This window comes from Scyliorhinus canicula, chromosome 16, assembly GCF_902713615.1.
Source record: "Scyliorhinus canicula chromosome 16, sScyCan1.1, whole genome shotgun sequence".
Taxonomy (NCBI): Eukaryota; Metazoa; Chordata; class Chondrichthyes; order Carcharhiniformes; family Scyliorhinidae; genus Scyliorhinus; species Scyliorhinus canicula.
The window spans coordinates 73,692,567-73,715,154 of NC_052161.1; the positions used below are offsets into that span (position 1 = coordinate 73,692,567).

The 22,588-nt window shown below is 44.9% G+C and overlaps 1 protein-coding gene across 1 annotated transcript in view; it reads left to right on the forward strand.

Annotated features, from left to right (window-relative positions):
• reep3b (receptor accessory protein 3b) overlaps positions 1–22,588 on the forward strand; it is a 126,071-nt gene that overhangs the window by 84,100 nt on the left and 19,383 nt on the right. The window contains exon 3 of the mRNA XM_038821780.1: positions 12,224–12,300. Within this exon, the coding sequence (XP_038677708.1) occupies positions 12,224–12,300 (77 nt within the window). The remainder of the gene's footprint in view (positions 1–12,223; positions 12,301–22,588) is intronic.

Here is a 22,588-nt window from a genome sequence, read left to right on the forward strand (position 1 = left end):
GGGAAGAATTGGGTGTCATTATGATCATGTGACTAAGTTGTGGGTCACCCCGGCAGGACAAATTTGTATGTCCGACGCCGTGGCAGCCTGGGTCACCGAATGTGTTCACTTTGCAACTCATTGTGGTGCACGAGCTGCGGGTGATATATTGCTGAAGACTTGGTGGCATCCAAGACTGCAGGAAATAGCACAAAACATTAGCAGTCATTGCCTGGTATGTCAGCGATATAACCCTGGGAAAGCAATACCCTGTGAAATGGGTAAGACCCCGTTACCGGAAGCTCCCTTTGAGACACTCCAGATGGATTACATTGAGTTGGAAAGATGCCAATGTTATAAATATGTATTGGTCATTGTTGATGTATTTAGGAAGTGATAGAAGCTTACCCCACTGTAGATAACAAAGCTTCCACGGTAGTAAAAGTTTTGATGCGAGAAATTGTTCCTAGATTTGGGATTCCACATCGATTAAGCTCTGATAACTGACCTCATTTTGTGGGACAGATTAATAAGGAATTTTGTACTCAGCTGGGAATAAAACAACAATTACATTGCGTGTACTGACCCCAGGCAGCGGGAATGGTAGAAAGAACTAATCAGACATTAAAAACAAAACTGGCAAAACTACAGGCAGTGACTAGAGACTGGAGCAACTTGGCTCAAATTATTGCCTATTGCCCTCTTCCAGATACGTGCAACCCCGGCTGGAAAGACACGACTGAGTCCCGCCGAAATTCTATACGGCAGACCCTTTCGAACTCCCTGGGATCAAGAAAACCCCAAGGACGTCCAATTCCACCACATGACTACTGAAATGGCCAACTATGTGATAACTTTAACTAAGGTGTTGAAAGGCCTCCATTCACGGGTGCGAGCTGCTTATGAGTAAATACCACCCTTGTCCAGTTCTGTCACTGTTAATCCGGGAGAGTATGTCCTGATTCGTAATTGGATTAGGAAAGGACTGGAACCTCGTTGGGAGGGACCTTACCAAGTCCTACTTGCCACACCAACTGCAGTAAAGGTGGAAGGGTAAAATGCCTGGATCCACATCCATTATTGTAAGGCCTTGAAGTGAAATGAAAAGTAACCTTTTTTGTTTCCAAACCCCAGGTTACAGTTCCACCCGGCCTGTAGGATAAAGTGCCTACTTATCACCGTAGTCCTGCTGGGACTCTTGGAGACAAGTGGGGAGGCCAAGCAAAGAACCTGTGGAGGCAGCGGAAAACGAGTCCATCACTTGTGTCGGGACGACACTTTACGCTGCATCAACAACGACCCTGAGGAAGGAGGATCCTGGAATGTGACCCCGGTGGACGGATGTTCGACTTGCGTGCGACGACCGCACCAAACCCTGCTCCTTGATGGAAGAACTGAAGGAAGATTGCCCTGCCATCGGATTGGATGTAGTTGGGACTATAATTGCAAAAACAGGCATAAAACTGTACCGCCAGGATGAAAGTATAAGGGAGAGATGTGTTAGTGAAGAACAACCCTTATAGGCAGGAAAGTGAAAGGGATCAAACATCAACCCTTCAGAGAACAAGGCGTAACGTAAACGAAAGGCAGAAAAGGGATTTACATGTAAACACGTATCTGGGCGGATCATGGGGGTCTTACCTGGTGCATGAATTAGTGATCCTGGGAGTGGTAATACTTAATAATCATGCTTAGCTTCCTAATGAAATACTTGTGTAAAAGTGTCAGTGCAGCAGTAATTCCCCAACAGTTAATACAGTAACATGAAGTGAGCCTAATGGATGAGAAAGAAGATGCAGAGGAACGTAGGAAAATGGTAGAAGTGCAGATAGAATGGGAAAGACTGAGGCAAGTGCCTATGGATTAGAAGTTATCATGAAATGATAAAAGGGGGAATGAGAGTTTGGTTCAAGTTAGAATCAGAGCTTGATGGGAAATGGAATGTCAAGTTAGAATCCGAGCTTGATTGGAAATGGAATGTCAAGGTTTATGTAATATGTGTATGTGCCTTGAGATGAATTGCTTCTGTGTTCGGCTTGGTATGGCCTTATCGCGATCCTGGCTGTGTCTGTGGGAACAAAACGCAGCTGTGGGATGAGTTACTCCTTCTGAGATAAGAATTGCTATGCTATGCAACTAATGAGTTGACTGTGACTAATGAAAGAAAGAAATAATTGGATGAAGGAGGGGTTTGAGGGGTTTTGTACAAGTATATAATAAACTGAAAGAAAATTGCCTTCACTTGCTGTAACTCAGTTACACTTGTGCAGCCCCGCGGTGAATAACAGAATCATTGAAGTTAACTGGTGTTCGACTGATACTTGCATCCGGACTGAAATTTAAAAATTCTCAACTTCAGTTAGTGTTTAGAGGACAACATATGTACAGGTTTGCTGCTTTGTTTGCCTATAAACCAGGAACAGTTCAAAAGGTGATCTACCACTTTTTCCCTCTGCAATTATTATAGTCTCGAGCATGAAGCAATCGTGAAAGTTGGCTGAAAGAAATCTCTGTATTATTTCAAACATTGTGGAAAAAACTTTCAGTGAAAACTAAGTTGCTGAAACCTGTTGCATAAATGCCCACAAATCGTAGAAACAGAATTTACACTGCAGAAGGAAGCTATTCGGCCCATGTCTCCACCATCCCTTGGAAAGAGCACACCATTTAAGCCCACCCTTCCACCCCATCCCCGTGACCCAATAACCCCACCCAACCTTTTAGACACTAAGGGACAATTTAGCACGGCCAATCCACCTAACCTGCACATCTTTGGACTATGGGAGGAAACTGAAGCACTCTGAGGAAACCCCCACAACCCACGCAGACACTGGGAGAAAGTACAAACTCCACAGAGGCCGGAACGGAATACGGGTCCCTGGAGCTGCCAGGCAGCAGTGTTAGCCACTGTACTCTGCCATAATACTCCAGGGGCTTTGGTCTCAGGATGAGTTCTCTGACATGCACTTGAGTTGGGTAATGTGCTCTCACGCCTCATACTGACTGTGTGGGGGTGGAAACGGCTGAGAGATGGGAGGGAGGCATGTGTCCTTTTCATTGCAGGGAGATGGTGTATCATGGGCAGCTGGTGGGGGGTGGAGAGGAGGTGACTGATCCTCATCTAGAAACAAAACACAGATTTTTGTGGATGGCTTTGTCAGGAGACCATTACCATTTGTTTTTAAAGAGGAAGCAAAGGTATCTTGGCTCGAATACATTTCAGGGCCTTGGAATCTCTATCCCCCAAACCTCCCATTACCTAATCTGAATCTATTTGTGCTGGGATTTTAGTTTGTTACACCTCTGTGCTGGCCTCTGATTTTACATTGGATCCTTGTAGGTGTAGGAATGCCTGGGGTTTCCTGCCTCTTTTTATTATGAGTGTCCAACGGTGAGATGGACAAAAGTTCTGTCCTTTCAATCGCCCAGCAGGAACTCTCAGAATTGACCAAATTTATTTTCATTTGTTGTGGAAGGAAAGGTTTGCCCTGGAGTTGTGGTTGACATTGACAAAATTCCCCAAGGGTTCTCTTGTGCTTCCCTGGCCCAAAGTCCAAGATGAATGTGATCTGGGCAGTAATCTTCTAATAGTTAGCTTTACAGCAATCTCAACTGCTGCATTTAATAACAAATCCCAAATCCAAAGCATAGTAACCTATTCAAGGGCAATTCGGGAAGGGCAATAAATGCTGGCCTCGCTAGTAATGCCCACATTCTATGAATGAATAAAAAGAAAAGTTAGGAACACGAAGTGTCCCAATGCCAGATTTATTTTCATTGAGTGTTGCCCCATTTTGAGTAAGTGGACAAATGGCTGCATTCAAGTTACAGACTTTAATTTCTAATTTCATTGTTAGTTGACCTATTGTAACTTGGGGATTGTGTAAAACAGAAAGCAGGCTTTCTGTCACAGGCATTTTCCATAGACTATTACACAAAGAAGCAAACAAGTTGTTCTGCATTTGGTTAGTAGGAAATATTTTGGTGTGGATTTTTTCTACTACTGTGTGTCATTGAAAAAGATGAAACCAAAGAGTGCTGGAAGGCATACAGTCAGATCATAATTATCAGTGAGACAGGCCAGACTGAACATTTGGGGACTGTCCAGTCTTTCTTCCTAACTCTATCCTCTGACATGAGGATCAGACTATGGCTTTGTTTTTCCACTGCCTCCAGCATTTAAATGTTTCCCTTGTTTCCTTCGACCCGAGCTGGATGCAGTATTCATGATGTAATTTGATCCAAATAGCACTTTGCAGTTGAATATTATTTTCTCTGTCTTGGATTCAACTATTTTGGTTGGCCATGTAATTCCACATCCGATTAACTTTTGGTTGCTGCTTTGCATTGTTTGGACATGTTTTAACATTGAATCCTCTGAGACATTTAGATGTCTGTGGCTGTTTCAGTCATTTATGGAGTATGAATGTTGTCTGTGTTTCCTTCCTTCATTTCTATGCAGTACTGTACTTGTTTCCATTAAATTCAGGGTACTTTTGGATAGGGGTGAGGGTTAAGGTGCTAAACTGGGGCAAGGCAAATTACGATAACATTAGACAGGGATTGAAGAATTTGGATTGCGTGTGGCTGTTGGAGAGTAAATCAACAACGGACATGTGGGAATCTTTCAAGCAACAGTTGATTAGGATTCAGGAAAGTCATGTTCCTGAGAAAACAGAGGATAAGTATGGGAAGTTGAGGGAGCCTTGGATAATGAGGGATATTGTGAACCTCATCAAAAAGGAAAAAGGAGGCCTTTGTATGGTCTGAAGGGTGGCAACAGTCAAAACCTTTGAGGAGTATAAAGAACGTAGGAAGGTTCTTTCGCGAGAAATTAGGAGGGCTAGGAGGGTTCACGAAATGTCCTTGGCAAGTTGGATTAAGGTGAATCCCAAAGCTTTTTATTCCTATGTAAAAAGCAAGAGGATGGCCAGGGAAAGGATTGGACCACTTAAGGACAGTTGGGGGAATCTATATGTTGAGCCAGAGGAAATAGGCAAGTTACTAAATGAGCACTTTGCATCAGTGTTCACCAAAGAAAAGGACTTTGTGGAAGATGATTCTTGGGTAGGGTGTGTGGATCGCCTGGGTCATGTTGACATCAAAGAGGAGGAGGTATTGGGTGTTTTAAAAGACATTAAGGTAGATGTGTCTTCTGGGCCAGATGGGATTTACCCCAGAATACTGAGGGAAGCAAGGGAGGAAATTGCTGGGGCCTTGACTGACATCTTTGTATCCTCATTGGCTACAGTGGATTGGCGAAAAGCTAATATGGTACAGCTGTTTAAGAAAGGTTCAGGGATAATCCTGGAAACTTTCGGCCGGTGAGCCTCACGTCGGGGGAAGGTCAGTTATTGGAGAGAATTCTCGGCCAGGATTTATACCCATTTGGAAATAAATGGATTCATTGGCGATAGCATGTTTTTCTGAAGGGAAAATCGTGCCTCACTAACTTATTGAGTTTTTTTTAGGAGCTGACAAAGATGATTGATAAGGGGAGGGTGGTTTACATGTTGTTTACATGGACTTCAGTAAAGCCATTGGCAAAGTGCGTCATGGCAGACTGGTACAAAAGGTGAAGTCACACGGGATCAAAGGTGAGGTGGTAAGATGGATACAGAACTAGCTTGGTCACAGCAGGCAAAGGGTAGCAGTAGAAGGGTATTTTTCTGAATGGAAGGTTGTGACTCGTGGTGTTTCATAGGAATCGGTGCTGGGGCCTCTGTTTGTAGTCTACATAAACGATTTGGGGAAAATGTAGCTGGTCTGATTAAGTTTGCGGATGACACCAAGGTTGGTGGAGTGGCAGACAGTGTTGAGGATTGTCAGATATAGAGCAGGACAGAGGTTGGAGACTTGGGCAGACAAATGGCAATTAAGTTTTTAATCTGGACAAATGTGAGGTAATTAATTTAGATAGGTCTAACATCGAGAGGAAATATACAGTAAATGGCAAAACGCTTAGAAATCTAGAAAGCCAGAGAGATCTGGACGTGTGGGTCCATAGATCTTTGAAAGTGGCACTACAAGTAGACAAGGTAGTCAAGAAAGCATATGGAATGCTTGCCTTCATTGGACGGGGCATTGAGTATAAAATTGGAAAGTCATGCTACAGTTGTGTAGAACCTTGGTCAGGCTGCATTTGGAATATTGCGCACAATTCTGGTCGTTACACTACCAGAAGGATGTGGAGGATTTGGAGAGGGAAGGTGCAGAGGAGGTTTACCTTAATGTTGCCTGGTCTGGAAGGTGTTAGTTATGCGGAGAGGCTGAGTAGAGGTTGAGGGATGACCTGATAGAGGTCTACAAAATTATGAGAGGCATGGATAGAGTGGATGGATAGGCACTCTTTCCCAGGTTGGAGGAGTCGGTCACTAGGGGGCATAGGTTTAAGGTCTGTGGCCTGTGAGGCAAAGTTTACAGGAGATGTGCGAGGCAGGTTTTTTTACACGAGGGTGGTGAGTGCCTGGAGCACGCTGCCAGGGGAGGTTGTGGAGCAGATACATTAACGGTGTTCAAAAGACATCTCGACAAATGCATGGATCAGATGGGTATAGAGGGATATGGCATGAGGAAGTGCTGAGGGTTTTGGCCAAGCGTGGTATCATGACCAGTACAGGCTTGGAGGGCCAGTTCCATGCTGTTTTGTTCTTTGTTCTTATCTGTTGCTCAGCCCATTTGAGTGGCTGCATATAGTGAGTGGCACAGCTGTGTCTAACCAGGTTGTGGATGGGATGTAGTTCCCCTGCCAATCAGGCTGGAGACTGCACAACAACTGAATTTAATTGACCTCCTTTTGTGTGGAACTTTAACAAAAGCCTTCTGCAGATTGGAATGCACTCGATCATGGGTCAGAGTACAATCCAACCGAGTTGTCGTTTCCCAGCAGAAACTGACTGTTAATCAGGTGGGAGCTTTCCCCTTTTAAATCCACGGTGACCCTAACTTCATCAAAATTTGTAGCCCTCTTCCTTCTGAGAAGGTTGTGGGCTGAAGCTTCCATCCAGAGACTTTGAATATGTAATCGTCTGGCACTACATTGTGGTATTCGAGGCTCCGCTGTTTTGAATGAGATGTTAAACTGAGGAGCCGTCTCCCTGCTTGGATGGATGTAAAGGATCCCATGGATGTAAAGGATCCCATGGCAGCATTTGAGAGCTGGGGTGTTGTCTGGCCTAATCCTTGTTCCTCAAACAGAAGCATCAAAAACAGAGTTGATGGCAACTTATCCCCTGGATCTTTATGGAATCTTAATGTGGACAAATTGGTCACTACGCTTTACTTCTTTGTGACTACATTTCGCAGAGTACTTCATTGGGTGCGAAATGCTTTGGAGTGTGATGAGTAATTTAATACATAAAAACTTGATTTGTTATTGTTGTGCACATAACCCTCATGTTTAGGCATTCCAGTACTTGAATTGAAGTAAGATTAATAAATTAATTCTGCATTAGCTGCCACGCCTGTTTTGTACTTTCTGGTCATGAACAAGGAACACCTTGCATGTTTGTGTTGAGACACCTGGGACAAATAATAGTAGTAGAGCATTGCTTTCATTGGGGAGGAACCTTGTGTGCTAAAATGAGGGGCAATATTTTCGTTGCACTTTAATCCGTGCTTAAAACTCCACCCTCGGGGAAGGGAATATCAAATTGCAAAACCAATGCAAAGTTTGAGCTTTTGGATAGAAGTAATCTCTGAAACGATGATATTTGAGGATATCGTTTTGATGTTGAAGCTGCTGGATAGAAGCAGCTTTATGCCCACAATTTGCAAGATGGCAAGTTCTTTGCTTGTGTTTTCAGGGCAAGAGGAGCAGAGGCCGGGCTTTCTTGCAAGGGAATAAGTACTTTGAACTTTTCAGGGTCTTCATATAAAGTTGCAAGATGTGTGCAACACATCACATGCTGAGTGCCTCATTGTGGGAGTGGAAATAGCTAAATCCTGACATAGGGGATGTGTGTGAACTTGAGCAGCTGAATGGAAGGGAATGACATAATAATCGTATTCATTTATATGTTTGTAATTGATTGTGTTCAAGCCACAGACTCCAGTGATATTTATCCACTTACATATTTCTACTGTAGTCAAAGTTCTAAGTATTTTCCATTAATGATTTGTAGCATAATGTATTGTTATTGGTTTGATTTTTCCAGCACAATTCAAGCTAACTTGCCTTCAACTCTAGTTTACATGTCAGATGTGAAATTGGGGTTTGGGAGGAAGTGCAAAATCACACCTGGAGTCTCTGAGCAACTTGGTTGAATTTTATGCATGTGATTTGTATTCGGTAGCTATCCTTCACTTATTGCATTTTGCTGGAGAAATAATTCTGCTACATGCTGTTACTTTGCTCGAGAGTTCAAAGGCTGCCAAGTCCTGCCCTGACTCCAACTCGCTCACTGATATACTGGGGTCAATATTCTGTTTGAAAATTAAAATAGCCTCAATCCTGATATCTTGTATGTAGTCAGCCGCCTGGACACCTAACAGACAGAGGTCTCCCCCTTCTCATTCTGGTGGCAGGGTGGCAACCCAGCAATTTTCAACACATTGGTTTAATCAAGGATGCAATGTTGTTATGCTCTCATCAGTGCAACCAATGGGCTAGAGGGTGGAGAGTGTGCAATCTATCCAAAGTTGGGAGATTCTGGTGTTCCAAAAGTGTAACACTCAGGCTGAACCCGCATGGGTTGTCTTCAATGCAGCCACAATCAATGATCAGGGATGTCTCACCCTGATCAAGGTAGGTGACAACCCAGTGCATCAAGAGAAGTGTAGGGTAAAGTGCTGACTCCACCCAGTTCTCTCTACAATACAGTCGAAGCCAGACACACATGAGCTAATGCCGAAGCTGGAGTGTTGTGGCACCCGGACCAGACCCCAACTTATATTTGGGAACAGTGGGGCGATCCCAACAATTTTTAAATTTATCAACTCTGAGGGAAGGTTACTTCGCTCCAGGAATGATTCCAACGACACCCAAGGGCTCTTTTATATTAAAAGAAACTTTACTGTGAACACCGGATTAACCTCATTAATATCTGAGGAAGAAAAGACCGCATTACAATTAACAGTTACAGTCTTTGAACTTACTTTCCCATCAACCTCTGAACTTTTAATTCTGCAAAATTCACACATACAGGTCAAATGCCACTTATTAATACAGTTAAGACTCTGTGGCTTACAGATTTATTCACAACATGTCCTTGGGAAAGAAGCTTTCAGAAGTCAGTCTGGGAAATGCATCTCCTTTCCTCAGAACACAGAGCAGAACTCCAAAAACAAAACTTTAAACAAAAGACACAGGGCAGGGCTGAAAATGAAACGTAAAACAGATCCAGCTCCTCTCATGAGTGACATCACTGCCTGCTTAGCCATTAACCCCCTAATCGCAGCTTTAGCAGACCTAAGATATCTGAACCTAAGTTTTTTAAAAAATAACATTACTGCAACAGGCACCTTCGACAATATAACATACACACATTCATCAAAGGAGCTTTTAAAATTCATTCTTGGGATTATGAGGACAAAGCAGCAAAGTGGAGTTGAAGATTATATCCAGTCAGCCATTATCTCATTAAATGGCACAGCGGACTCGATGGATCGAATGGCTGATTTCTGCTCTGACGTCATGTGTGATGTGGGAGTTGCTGATTGCCCAGCATTTATTTCCCATATCTAATTGCCTTTGGAGGTGGTGGTGAGCTGCTGCAGTTCATGTAATCTAGGTGCACCCACAGTGCTGTTACGGAGGGAATTCCATGATATTTACTCGGTGATGATGAAGAAATTACAATTATATTTCCAAGTCAGGCTGGTTAGTGGCTTGGAGGGAAATCTGGAGGTGGTAGTGTTCCCATGTTCCTGCTGCCCTTGTCCTTCAAGGTGCTGGTGGTCATGAGTTTGGAAGGTGCTGCCTGAGGAGCCGTACAGACTTCCTGCAGTGCATTGTGTAGATGGGGCAATTGTGGAACAAAACCAGAAACAAATAGCTGGAGTGTGATCACATCAGCGCAAGAGCGGCTCCATGGGAGGGAACCTAATCCTGAGGCAGTGGCCGACTCCTGGGAGTCAATCCTAGGGCTGTGGGGTACCCCACTGCATGTTTCTTGTCCTAATGGGAGAGGGAGACTGAGCAGAGCGAAGGCTGTGAAGTGGGGGGGGGGATCCAGAGCCCAATTGCCAAGGTGACTGGGGAGGGGATGTTTCTCTATAATAAACTATGTCCTCAGTGACTGACCTTTCCCTCCCTCTCTGACAGGATATGCCTGTTACTCCTGCTTTGACCAATGCACTGCATTATATTGTTGCTGCTCTCAATATTAATAACCCACCTTTCTGTGATTGGTAAATATTGAAAAGGGGGAAAAATCATGTCCCTGATTGAGGGGGTGGGTCTGGTGGTTCTGAAATTGGGGGGTGGGGAAGGGGCCCAGAAACAGTAGGAGCACCAGGCAAGGCCCCATGATTACTCTGGCTGATCCTGGTGGAATCAATTTACATCACTGAAGCTTCATATCCGCTGCACAACAGCCCCAGCCAGTCTGCTGTTTTTGATGTTTTAAAACTTCCCAAGAATTGTTCTTCACTTCCAAATGTTTTGAGTATGTGGAACATTGTACAAATAAGAAACATCAACCACGTAGCAGGACTGTTGGAATCTGTAAAAAGATGGGTTAATATTTTGGGTTTAATCCTTTGTCCCATCTTAAACATATGCAAGCATTTTGTGCAAGTTGGGAGAAAGAAGCACCCTCTTTAAGATGGGGAATTACGGAAAGGCCTTGTGGTACGATTTTGCTGGCTGTGCAAGCTTGCATGTGTTGCTTTGCTGGCTCCTGGGACCTAGTGGCACAACTCAGCACCAAATAGGCACTGGTGTCGAACCATACTGTTAGGACAATGGTAGCATGACGGAAACAGATGGCCAAGTTCATGGAAAGGTCATCAATTAAAGCCGAACATTGCTGTCCTAGCAGCAATTTTGACGTGGCATGCATGCATTTTCTTTCATTTGCTTGAGCTTAAAATAACCCCTTAATTGCTAAGAGGGATTGAACTGAGTGCCATCACAGAACTTCTAACAAGACTGAAATTCCAAGGTCAAGTAATAGATTTGAAGATGTTATGGCACATAACAGCAATGATCTTGTATAGATGTATGTGTATTTTGGAAAGGGTGTACATTGCAGCTCTGTTTCCATGATAATGACACAAGTGTTTGCTTTTCTCTCTACTTATTTTTAAGTATTGCTTAGTATTGAGTTGTTAATTGGAATGTACCTTAAACATGGTCCCAGATCTGTGTGCACTTTGCAAGGATGTTAAGTTGTGACTTCATATTGGATTGTACATATTTATGTAATGTGTTTAAGTGTGCTGAGGAAGGGTGGCATGTGGCGCAGTGGATAGCACTGGGACTGCAGCGCTGAGGACCCTGGTTCGAATCCCAGTCCTGGGTCACTGTCCATGTGGAGTTTGCACATTCTCCCCATGTCTGTGTGGGTTCCACCCCCACAACCCAAAGATGTGCAGGTTGATCATGCTAAATTGTCCCTTGATTGGGGAAAAGAAAATAATTGGGTACTCTAAATTTTTTTTAAAAAGAGTGCTGAGGAATTATTGCTGATTAATTCTCTAAATCTATCACAGCTGCACATTATTTTACAGCTTGGTGAGCTGGGTGTCATGAGCAACATGTATGCTATTCTGATAGTTATGTGGCACAAATAGTGGATCGATAGATTCCTTCTTGCTATTGTCTGTGGCTTTCTCTCTTTCCACCCTATGCTGCTCACCATCCTTGATTTAATGGGAAACTGCTGAAACCAGACACCAGGAGCCTCAAGTAACAACTTTACCTCGACTCACCCACTTTCCAGTCTCTCTGGGTTCTGCTCAGTGCTTGCCTCGCCATTTCCATTGAGTTGTAGAACATGCCACGTGGAACACCATCAACACTTTTTTTTTTTTACCCCTCCACCCTGCTGCCCCCATCCCAAACCAGGGCTTTTTCAAAGGTAGTTATGTGGTTCAGCAACTTGTCTTTGCTCTGCCTCGCTGATCTAAAGTGACCAGTTTGACAACTTCATGAAATGGTAGGTGTAAACAGAGGCTGGGATTCATGAGGGTTTGTGTAATTATTTTTGTTTACCTCTTGCAAAAGATCACTGTATTGCTTCTGTTAAATTAATTTAACGTTTTTGACTGTAAACATTATTCTTGTGCTTCCCTCTTTCAGGTTCGTTGGATGATGTACTGGATTGTTTTTGCCCTTTACACCGTACTTGAAACTTTTGCAGATCTTCTGGTATCTTGGTAAGCATGTGAAATGGCAATGAAGCTGAGTTACTTTTGAAGTGATACTGGTTCACATTAAAATTTAAAAGAAAAAGTGCAATGTTGGAAATTGGAAAGGAAAACTCTTTAGAAATGCAGAAGTAAAAAGTGGAAATACTAGAAATACCCAACAGGTTGATGATCTTTCATCAGAACTGGGAAAAAATTGTGCTATAACAGGTTTTAATTAAGTACAGAAAAAGGAGAAGGGGGAGGGAGGAAAGATCAAAAGGAAAGGTCTATGATGGGCTGGAAGGCAGCAGAGATTATCTGGCAAAAGGGAAGATGGTGAAAGGCCAAAGGAGGTGATACATGTGTAAATGTGTGTGTGTATATTATATTGTATATAAATATATATGACAGACACACATACCCAATAACTGCTGTCCATAAAATAGAATTGGTTATGATCCAAAAGTGTTGAATTCACTGAGTCTGCAAATGCTTCTTGCACAGCAGGCCCGTCAGCTGCTGTGAAGAATAATAGGAAATTACGATTTTTCAGCCATATACCTGCCCTTCAGTTGATGAGTAAGTGCCTAAAACATTTGTCATTTGTTTTTCTCCGTACAGCAGCTGACTCATTTGTTATGTACCAGAAATTTGTCTGAGTGGTGCAGGAATCCCTGCTAGGAGCCCAACTATTATTCCTGACTCAATATGTTGAGAGGCCGACTGGGGGAGGCCACATTGGATTTGGTGCTTGTCATGGACCAGGCCAGGTGTCAGATGTTTGGTGGGAGAGCATTTTGGTGATGGTGACTGCAACTCCTTGACCTTTGCCATTGTCATGGAGCGGGATAGGAACAGACAGTATGGGAAGGTATTTAATAGGTGGAGGGGAAATTATACTGCTATTAGGCTTGAGCAGGAGCTAAGGAGCATAAAGTGGGAACAGTTGTTCTCGGGAAAATACACAACAGTAATGTGGGGTTGTTTAAGGAGCACTTGCTGCGAGTGCTGAATTGTTCTGTCCCACTGAGATGAGGAAGGAAGAGTAAGGTGAAGGAGCCTTGGATGACAAGAGCAGCAGAGCTTCTAGTCAAGAGGAAGAAGGAAGCTGACAAGGTTGAGTAGGCAAAGATCTGGCACGGCTCTAGAAGGTACAAGGTAGCCAGGAAGGAACTCAAAAATGGACTGAGGAGAGGTAGAAAGGGGCATGAAAAAGCCCTGGTGGGAAGGATTAGGGAAACCCCCAAGGCATTCTACACTTTTATGTGAGAAATAAGAGGATGATCATAGTGAGAGTAGGGCCAATCAGGGATAGTGGAAGAAACTTGTGTCTCGAGTCTGAGGAGATGGGGGGAGGCCCAAAATGAATATTTTGCTTCAGTATTCACTAGAGAGAGGGACCTGGTTGCTCGTGAAAACAGCGTGAACCAGGTTAATAGACTCAAACAGATTGATATTAAGAAGGAGGATGTGCTGGAAATTTTGAAAAGCATCAGGATAGCCAAGTCCCCCGGGCATGACGGGATATACCCAAGGTTCCTACGGGAAGCGAGGGAGGAGATTGCTGCGCCGTTGGTGATGATCTTTGCATCCTCACTTTCCACTGGAGTAGTACCGGATGATTGGAGGGAGACAAATGTTGTTCCCCTGTTCAAGAAAGGGAATGGGGGAAATCCCTGGGAATTACAGACCAGTTAGTCTTACAACTGTGGTGAGCAAAATATTGGAATGGATTCTGAGATGGGATTTATAATTATTTAGAAAAACATAGTTTGATTAAAGATAGTCAGCATGGCTTTGTGAGCGGAAGGTCATGCCTCACAAGCCTCATTGAATTCTTTGAGGATGTGACGAGACACATTGATGAAGGTCGGGCAGTGGATGTGGTGCATATGGATTTCAGTAAGGCATTTGATAAGGTTCCCCATGGTAGGCTCATTCAGAAAGTTAGGGGGGGCTTGGGATACATGGAAATTTGGCTGTCAGGATACAGAATTGGCTGGCCGAAAGAAGACAGCGAGTAGTAGTGGATGGAAAGTATTCCTCCTGGAAGTCGGTGACCAGTGGTGTCCCGCAGGAATCTGTTCTGGGACCTCTGCTCTGGGTGGGTTAGTAAGTTTGCCGATGACATGAAGGTTGGTGGAGTTGCAGATAGTGTTATGGGTTGTTGCAGGTTGCAACAGGACATTGACAGGATGCAGAGCTGGGCTGAGAGTGGCAGATGGAGTTCAACCTTGATGAATGTGAAGTGATTCATTTTGGAAGGTCGAATTTGAATGCCGAATACAGGGTTAAAGGCAGGATTCTTGGAAGTGTGGAGGAACAGCGGGATCTTGGGGTCCACGTACATAGATCCTTCAAAGTTGCCACCCAGGTTGATAGGATTGTTAAGAAGGCGTATGGTGTGTTGGCTTTCATTAACAGGGGGATTGAGTTTAAGAGCCGTGATGTTTTGCTGCAGCTTTATAAAACCCTGGTTAGACTACACTTGGAATATTGTGTCCAGTTCTGGTCGCCTCCTTATAGGAACGATATAGATGCTTTAGAGAGGGTACAGAGGAGATTTACCAGGATGCTGCCTGGACTGGAGGGCACGTCTTCTGAAGAAAGGTTGAGGGAGCTAGGGCTTTTCTCACTGGAGCGAAGAAGGAAGAGAGGTGATTTCATAGAGGTGTACAAGGTGATGAGAGGCATGGATAGAGTGGATAGCCAGTGACTTTTTCCCAGGGTGGAAATGGCTGTCACGAGGGGACATAATTTTAAGGTGATTGGAGGAAGGTATAGGGGAAATCTCAGAGGTAGGTTCTTTACACAGAGTGTGGTTGGTACGTGGAATGCACTGTCAGCGGAGGTCGTGGAGTCAGTCATTCGGGACATTTAAGCGACTCTTGGACAAACACATGGACATCAGTAATTTGAAGGGGTGTAGGTTAGGTTAGGAGAAATGATCGGCACAACATCGTGGGCCTAAGGGCCTGTACTGTTTTCTGGTCTGTGCAATATCTCCAAATTTGCAGATGAGACCGAGCTGGGGGTGAGCGCTGAGCAGGATGCAGGGGTGCTTCAGTGGGATTTGGACTGAATGAGTGAGTGGGCACATGCATGGCAGATGTGGTATAATATGGATAAATGAGGTTATCCACTTTGGTAGCAAAAACAGGCAGGCATATTATTATCTGAATGGCGCAAGATTGAGAGAGGAATATGTGCACTGCGACCTGGGGTACACCAGTCGCTGAAAATAAGCGCACAAGTGTAGCAGGTTGTGAAGAATGCAAGTGGTACGCTGGCCTTCATAGTTCGAAGATTCAAGTGCAGGAGCAGGGATGTCTTGCTGCAATTCTACAGGGACTTGGTGAGGCTACACTGGAATATTGTGTCCAGTTTTGGTCTCCGTATCTGAGGAGGGATGTTCTTGCTGTAGAGGGAGTTCAAAGGTTTACCAGACTTTTTCCTGGGATGGGGGCATTGACATATGTGGAAATATTTGAGTCAATTAGGATTATTTTCACTGGAGTTTAGTAGAAAGAGGAGGTTCTCCTAGAAACCTATAAAATTCTGACGGGACGCGGCAGGATGGATGTTCCCGATGGCGGGGGGGTACAGAACCAGGGGGCATTGTCTGAGGATATGGGGTAGACCATTTAGGACTGAAATGAGAAATGTCTTCATCTAGAGAGTGGTGAGCCTGTGGAATTCACTAGCACAGAAAGTACTTGATGCTAATAGGGTGGCACAGTAGCACACTCATTAGCACTGTTGTTTCGCAGCTCTTGGGTGCCAGGTTTGATTCCCGGCATGGTTATTGTCTGTGCAGAGTTTGGGTGCTCCGGTTTCCTCCCACAGTCCAAAGAAGTGCAGGTTAGGGGGATTGGCCATGCTAAATCGTCTTTAGTGTCTAGGTGGGTTACTGGGTTATCGGGATAGGATGTAGGTGTGGGCTTAAATAGGGTGCTCTTTCCAAGGGCCAGTGAAGACTTGATGGCTGGATGGCTTCCTGCACTGTAAATTCTATGATTCTACAATAATACGTTGTACGTTTTCGAGAAGGAGTTAGATATAGCTCTTGAGACTAAAGTAGTGTAAGGATATTGGGGGGGGGGGGGGGGGGGGGGGGGGTGTTGCTGAGTTGGATGACCAGCCATGATCATGATGAATAGTGGAGCAGACTCAAAAAGCCGAATGTTCTGTTTTGATGCTGGCTCGATCACTTGATTCTAGCTGTTCTCACGGTTGATGGGCTAATAACTTTTCTCGCTTCTGTTGCAAATGTAAACTTAATTTGAATATTCTGTTTTAGCATAATATACTTTGGTTTGTAATATTATTGAGGTTCGGAACTCATCATTCAGCAAGGAGTCATTGGTGTATACTGGTGTCTGATTGGCAGTAAACATGTGTGATTTAGTTGTTAGATCAGAAGGATGTTATGTTGTTGAAACGGAGGTGACAAATGTTGATGTTTGGGGACATTTGTTTCGCAGTGAGAAGACCCTAAACTCCTAAAACCCAAACGGTAAATTTTTGTGGTGGAATCTGTCCCTTTGTTTCTGAGTTGAAAAGCAGTAGTAATTCGAGATAACGAATTTGACTCTGCACAGGGCTGGTGTGTTTCCTTTTGCAACGGAGCAGATGATAATGCAAGCCATTTTGAGATTATACTACTATAGACTTCCATATAAACGCAGAGATGGCACAAAACAAAGGACAGGTGCAGTTTTGGTCTTGGAGGATCTGCAGTTGCCTGTAAGGGAAGAGCAAAAGAGGTTGGCCAAGCTGTACCGTAAGCAGATAAATTGCTAAATCTATCGTTCACCATGTGAAATATGGACATGAACTTTCGTCCGGTTTGAAAGTTTAACTTGAGGTGTTAAATCATTGGAGGGTCTGCCTAGCTGAAGCTAAAGGGAGAATTCAAATGGAAAACTATCACCCAGCAAGAAGATACAATTGGGAAAGGAAAAGAACAAAAATATGGATCTGGATTCTGTGATTCTGCAGCTATGTCTGTAGGATGCATCTGGTCTTGGTGCTGCCCCCACACACCGATGCTCTGTCCAGTGGGGGGGGGGGGCTAGCAGCCACGCCACGTAAAGCCCCACCTGCTGATACGGACGCAGAATGGCCGGGTCTGGCTGCGCATGTGCATGGCGGAGGCCTGCGGAGGCTGCGCCGTACAACATAGCGCCGGCCGCGCGCGGACCAGGCCTGCCAAACTATCTTGTAATCCCCCGAAGGCCCCTTATACTCCAGGGTCTCACCGTACCTTCCATGTCCCCACCTTACCCCCATTTTCTAGTGCTGATTCTCCCCTCGTCTGCCAGGCTCTCCCTGTCGGGAGCTGTGCCGTGGCCCCCTCCACTCCGCCCACACCTGATTCTGCACCTCTCTGCTCTCACCCACTCTTTCCTGGGACTCAAAGCTAGATGGAAAGTAAGGCAATTTTGTCCCGCGCAAATGTCTCTCTTTGAATCATAAGTTTTACTTCGCTGTTGCTGCTGCCTTCCCAGCTTGTGACCTCACACTAGTGCAGTGAAGTAGAATTCCTTCCCCTGGGAAGTTGCCCACAGTTTGACTGGGTACAGCACTCCACTCTTATACAGGGCCACCGTGGCTATGTTAAATTCAGTGCGCTACGTCAGACAACAGGTGTGCTCCAATGTCCTAGTAGACTCGGATGAAATGTCCCTCCCACTGGCAGAACCAAATGTGCCTTGTCCACTTCCGGATCTTCTCCTGACCTTGGTATCGGCTTTGCTATTATGGCCCTTGACTCCTATTTCGTTTTTGGTTTTGGCTGGAGTGACCTGTGGACTCTGTCCATCTCTGGGGGTTTGGGAAAGCTCCCCCTACTTTCTAGGTTACCCAGCATCTGGGCTACATATTCAGTGGGGTTCCTGCCCTTGATGCCCTCGGGCAGGCACCCGATATGGAGGTTCTGGCGGCGTGACCGATTCACCTGGTCCTCCACCTTCCCCTTCAGTGCCCCTGCGTTACCACCAACTCGCCACTTTTGCTTCCAGGGAGGTGATTCGGTCACTTTGGTCAGTTGCTGCTTTTGGTCCCAGAATGCTGACTCCTGTGCCTCCAGTTGTCTGTTTTCTCAAACACCACCTTGAAGGGCGTCCTTCACTGTCGCCATCATTTCCAAATTGATGGCATGTGTGTTTCTGGAGCTCCTGAGTCATGAGGTCTATCCACTCGCTCATCGGTGAATAGTCCGCCGTATGTCCTGGCGATCCAGGTCGCTCGAAAATGGTCGGTTCCGACTCGCTCTTCGTGTTCGCCATCTTCCTGTTCCTTCTTTCCAGGCTTCTGCTGAACCTGCCATCCTTTTGGGTCCGAGAGTTATTGCCAGGCATTTCTCAGTCGTTGCGGCTGTCTTGTGAGATGGGGTGGGATTCAACAGATTTGGTGGGCTATTTTCGTACAAAAAAACGCTGTTTTTCTGAGTTCTCGGAGGAGAGCCACCTTCCCTGCGTCAGCTCAGCACATCCCCCCTCTCTGGAAGTTGAAAATCCCCACTTCTGGCCTTATGACGGAAGCAACTTGATGAAGCAAGTGAAGCTTTTTGAGGCGAGGATGCTACCCTAAGGAACTCCTGCAGTGATGTCCTGGAGCTAAGATGATTGACCTCCAACCATCACAACCATCTTCCTTTGTGCCAGGTATGACTCCAACCAGTGGAGAGTGTTCCTCCCGATTGCCATTGACTCCAATTTAGCTCGGGCTACTTGATGCCTTACTTGGTCAAATGCTGGTTTGATGTCAAGGGCAGTCACTCTCCTCTCCCCTCTGGCATTCAGCTCTTTTGTCTATGTTTGAATCAACGCTGTAATGAGGGCTGAGAGACCCTTGCGGAACTGAAACTGTGTCTATGAGCAGGTTATTGCTGAGTAAATGCTGCTTGATAGCACTGTTGCTGACTCTTCCATCACTTTGCTGATGATGGAACGTAGACTGATGGGGTGTTAATTGGCTTGGTTTCTGTAGCTATTACTTGACTTTCATTCTCTCACGCCACAGTATAAATATTTCCCACTTTCTAAGTCTTTTAGCTTTGACACAAGATCATCTCGACTCAACGTTGGCTCTTTTCTCTTCCTACAGATGCTGCCAGACCTGAGATTTTCCAGCAAGTTCTCATTGGTTTCAGATTCCAGCATCTGCAGTAATTTGCTTTTATCCAGTGTTTAACTCACTGCCACTTCTCTTCCAGGAATGCCTACCCTGAAGAAGTTCTGCTCTTCTCTCTGACAGGATTTTTGTATGTCCCTCCCCTAATATCTACCTTCACTGCTTTCCATTTCTCTCTCTGGGAACTGCCATTAGCACTCTTTCTCCTTGGTTTCTGTGGCTATTAGCACTCTGTTCCCTTGGTTTCTGTGGCTATGACTCATCTTTCATTCTCTCACACCACAGTAAATATATTTCCCACTTTCCAAGTCTTTTAGCTTTGACAAAGGTTCATCTGGACTCACAACGTTAGCTCTTTTCTCTCCCTACAGATGCTGCCAGACCTGCTGAGATTTTCCAGCATTTTTTTCTTTGGTTTAAGACTCCAGCATCTGCAGTAATTTGCTTTTATCCAGTGTTAATTGGCTGGATTGGATTTGTCCTATTTCTTGTGTACAGTACACATCTGGGCAATTTTCCATATTGCCACGTAGATGCCAGTATTGTAGTTGTACTGGAACAGCTTGGTTAGGGGTGCGGCAGGTTCTGGAGCACAAGTCGGCAGTCCTACTGCTGGAATATTGTCTGGGCCCATAGTCTTTGCAGTATCCAATGCCTTCAGCCATTTCTTGATATCGTGTGGCGTGAATCATATTGGCTGAAGACTGACATCAGTGATGCTGGGGACCTCCGGAGGAGACCGAGAGAGATCATCCTCTCGGCACTTCTGGCTGAAGGTTGTGTTTTTTTCCAATTGAGGGAAATTTAGCGTGGCCAATCCACCTGCCCTGCACATCTTTGGGTTGTGGGGTGAGACACTGGGAGAATGTGATAACTCCACAAGGACAGTAACCTGGGGCCAGGATCGAACCAGCGTCCTCAGCGCCGTGAGGCAGCAGTGCTAGCCACCTGCTGGGGGAGGGCATTTTGGTTTTATTTTTTAAATGGTCGGAACGCCCTGAAGAACGTTCCTCCGTGTGTGGCTGTCAGAGCTCGAGCCAAGCGCCTCTTCTCTTTGGCACAGATGTGCTGGGCTCCTCTGTTATTGAGGATGAGGATATTTGTGGAGCCTCCTGCACGGAGTTCTTTAATTGTCCACTACCATTCACGGCTGGATGTGGCAGGACTGCAGAGGTTAGATCTGATGTTCGTTTTGGAATCGCTTTGATCTGTCTGTTACTTGGTATGTCTGGTGTTGCTCCTGGCATGCTCTCCTGCATTCTTCATTGAACCAGGGTAGATCCCCTGGCTTGGTGGTAATGTTGGGGGATATGCCGGGTTATGAGGTTGAATACAATTCTGTTGCTGCTGATGGGCCAGAGTGCCTCATGGATGTCCCATCTTGAGTTCTGGTTCGAAATCTATTTGATTTAGCACACAACACAATGGAGGATATCCTCAGTGTGAAGTCGGGATTTTGTCCCTTCAAGGACTGTGTGGTGGTCACTTGTACCGATATTATCATGGACCGATGTTTCTGAAGCAGTCAGTTTGGTGAGAATGAGGTTAAGTATGCTTTTCTTTTTTGTTGTTTCCCTTGCCACCTGCTGCAGTCCCAGTCTAGCGGCTGTCCTTTAGGACCCGGCTAACACGGTCTGTGGTAGTACTATCGAGCCACTTTGATGTTGTACATTGAAGTCCGCCACACAGAGTTTCTTCTGTGCCCTTGCCACCCTTGGTGCTTCCTGCAAGTGGTATTCAACATGGAGGAGTACTGATTCATCAGCGGATGGTCGTTGGTATGTAGTAGTCAGCAGGAGGTTTTCTTGCGCATGTTTAGCCTGAAGCCATGAGACTTTACGATCCAGAGTCCATTTTGAGGGCTCCAGGCCGACTCCCTCATGACCGTATGCCACTGTGCCGCCACCTCTGCTGGGTCTGTCCTACCGGTGAGACAGGGCATACCCAGGAATAGTGATAGTGATGTCTGGGACATTGTATGTAAGGTATGATTCTGTGAGTATGACTGTCAAGCTGTTGCTTGTCTGCTATCCCCTGGTAGCAGAAGCCACCTGTGTCCCTTCTTCCAGCTAACTCTTTCTTCATGTTCTGAATATATCTGGCTACTGCACACACTACTGCATACCAGTTTTTTTTCTTTGTATGGTGTTGGTTTAAAAACTAATGCTGTTCTTGCTTTCAGACTGTAGGATAGAATATACCAACATAAGAAATAGGAGCAGGGATAGGCCATTTGACTCTGGGACCTTGCTTTGCCTATCAGCAAGATCATGGCCAGCATCTCCACCTCAACTCCACCATCCCGCACTCTTCCCTATCCTTTAATTCCTTCAGTATCCAAAATTCTGTCTCGTATACGCTTCACAACTGAACATCCATTGTTCTCTGGGATAGCGAATTTATCAGATTCACAACCCTTTGAGTGAGGAAACTGAAGATTGAAAATTGCTCCATGCCTTGGTCCGAATGGCTGATTCTTTACTCTGAGGTGGCGACCCTGTGTTCCGGATTCCCCAGTTGTGGAAATATTTTCTCAGTTTCTACCTCTTTAAATGAGCTACAAATCGTACAGAATTTTAAAAGGAAATCTGTGCATAACTTTGGACTTTGAGCACAGCAACTTTAGGCCATTTCTTCCCAGAATAATGTGTCTTCTGGTCCAGCAAATACAATAGGACGGTAAATAGCATATTAGCTTTTGATACAAAGGGATTGCAGCATAAGAGAGTGAAGAAGTCTTACTAAAATTACACAGACCATTGGCGAAGACACACTCGTTTTGATTTCCTTACCCAGTATTTCTCAGTCCATTCAAAATATCTTCTGCTTTTTATCTTTCCTACCAAATTGGATAACTTCATCTCCTCGCTTACTTTCCCAACTAAATTTGTACCTTCAACAAACATGGCTATGTTACACTCAGCCCTTTCATAGAAGTCATTAATATAGATTGTTAGTAGCCGAGGGCAAACGATGCCCCATGGAGGAAGACGATTGTGTAGCGTGATAGTCCTTCTTATAATATTTGCAGACTATGACCGTGGGCAGTGTTGGCTCTGGTTTGAGCAGAAAATTGTTGCTCAATGAAGAATGAGGACTCTAAGGTGATTTTGTTTTTCCCTAAGTTCTGTTTGAATAAAACTTGCCTATAATTTGTACTTCCATTATTTAGCATGCT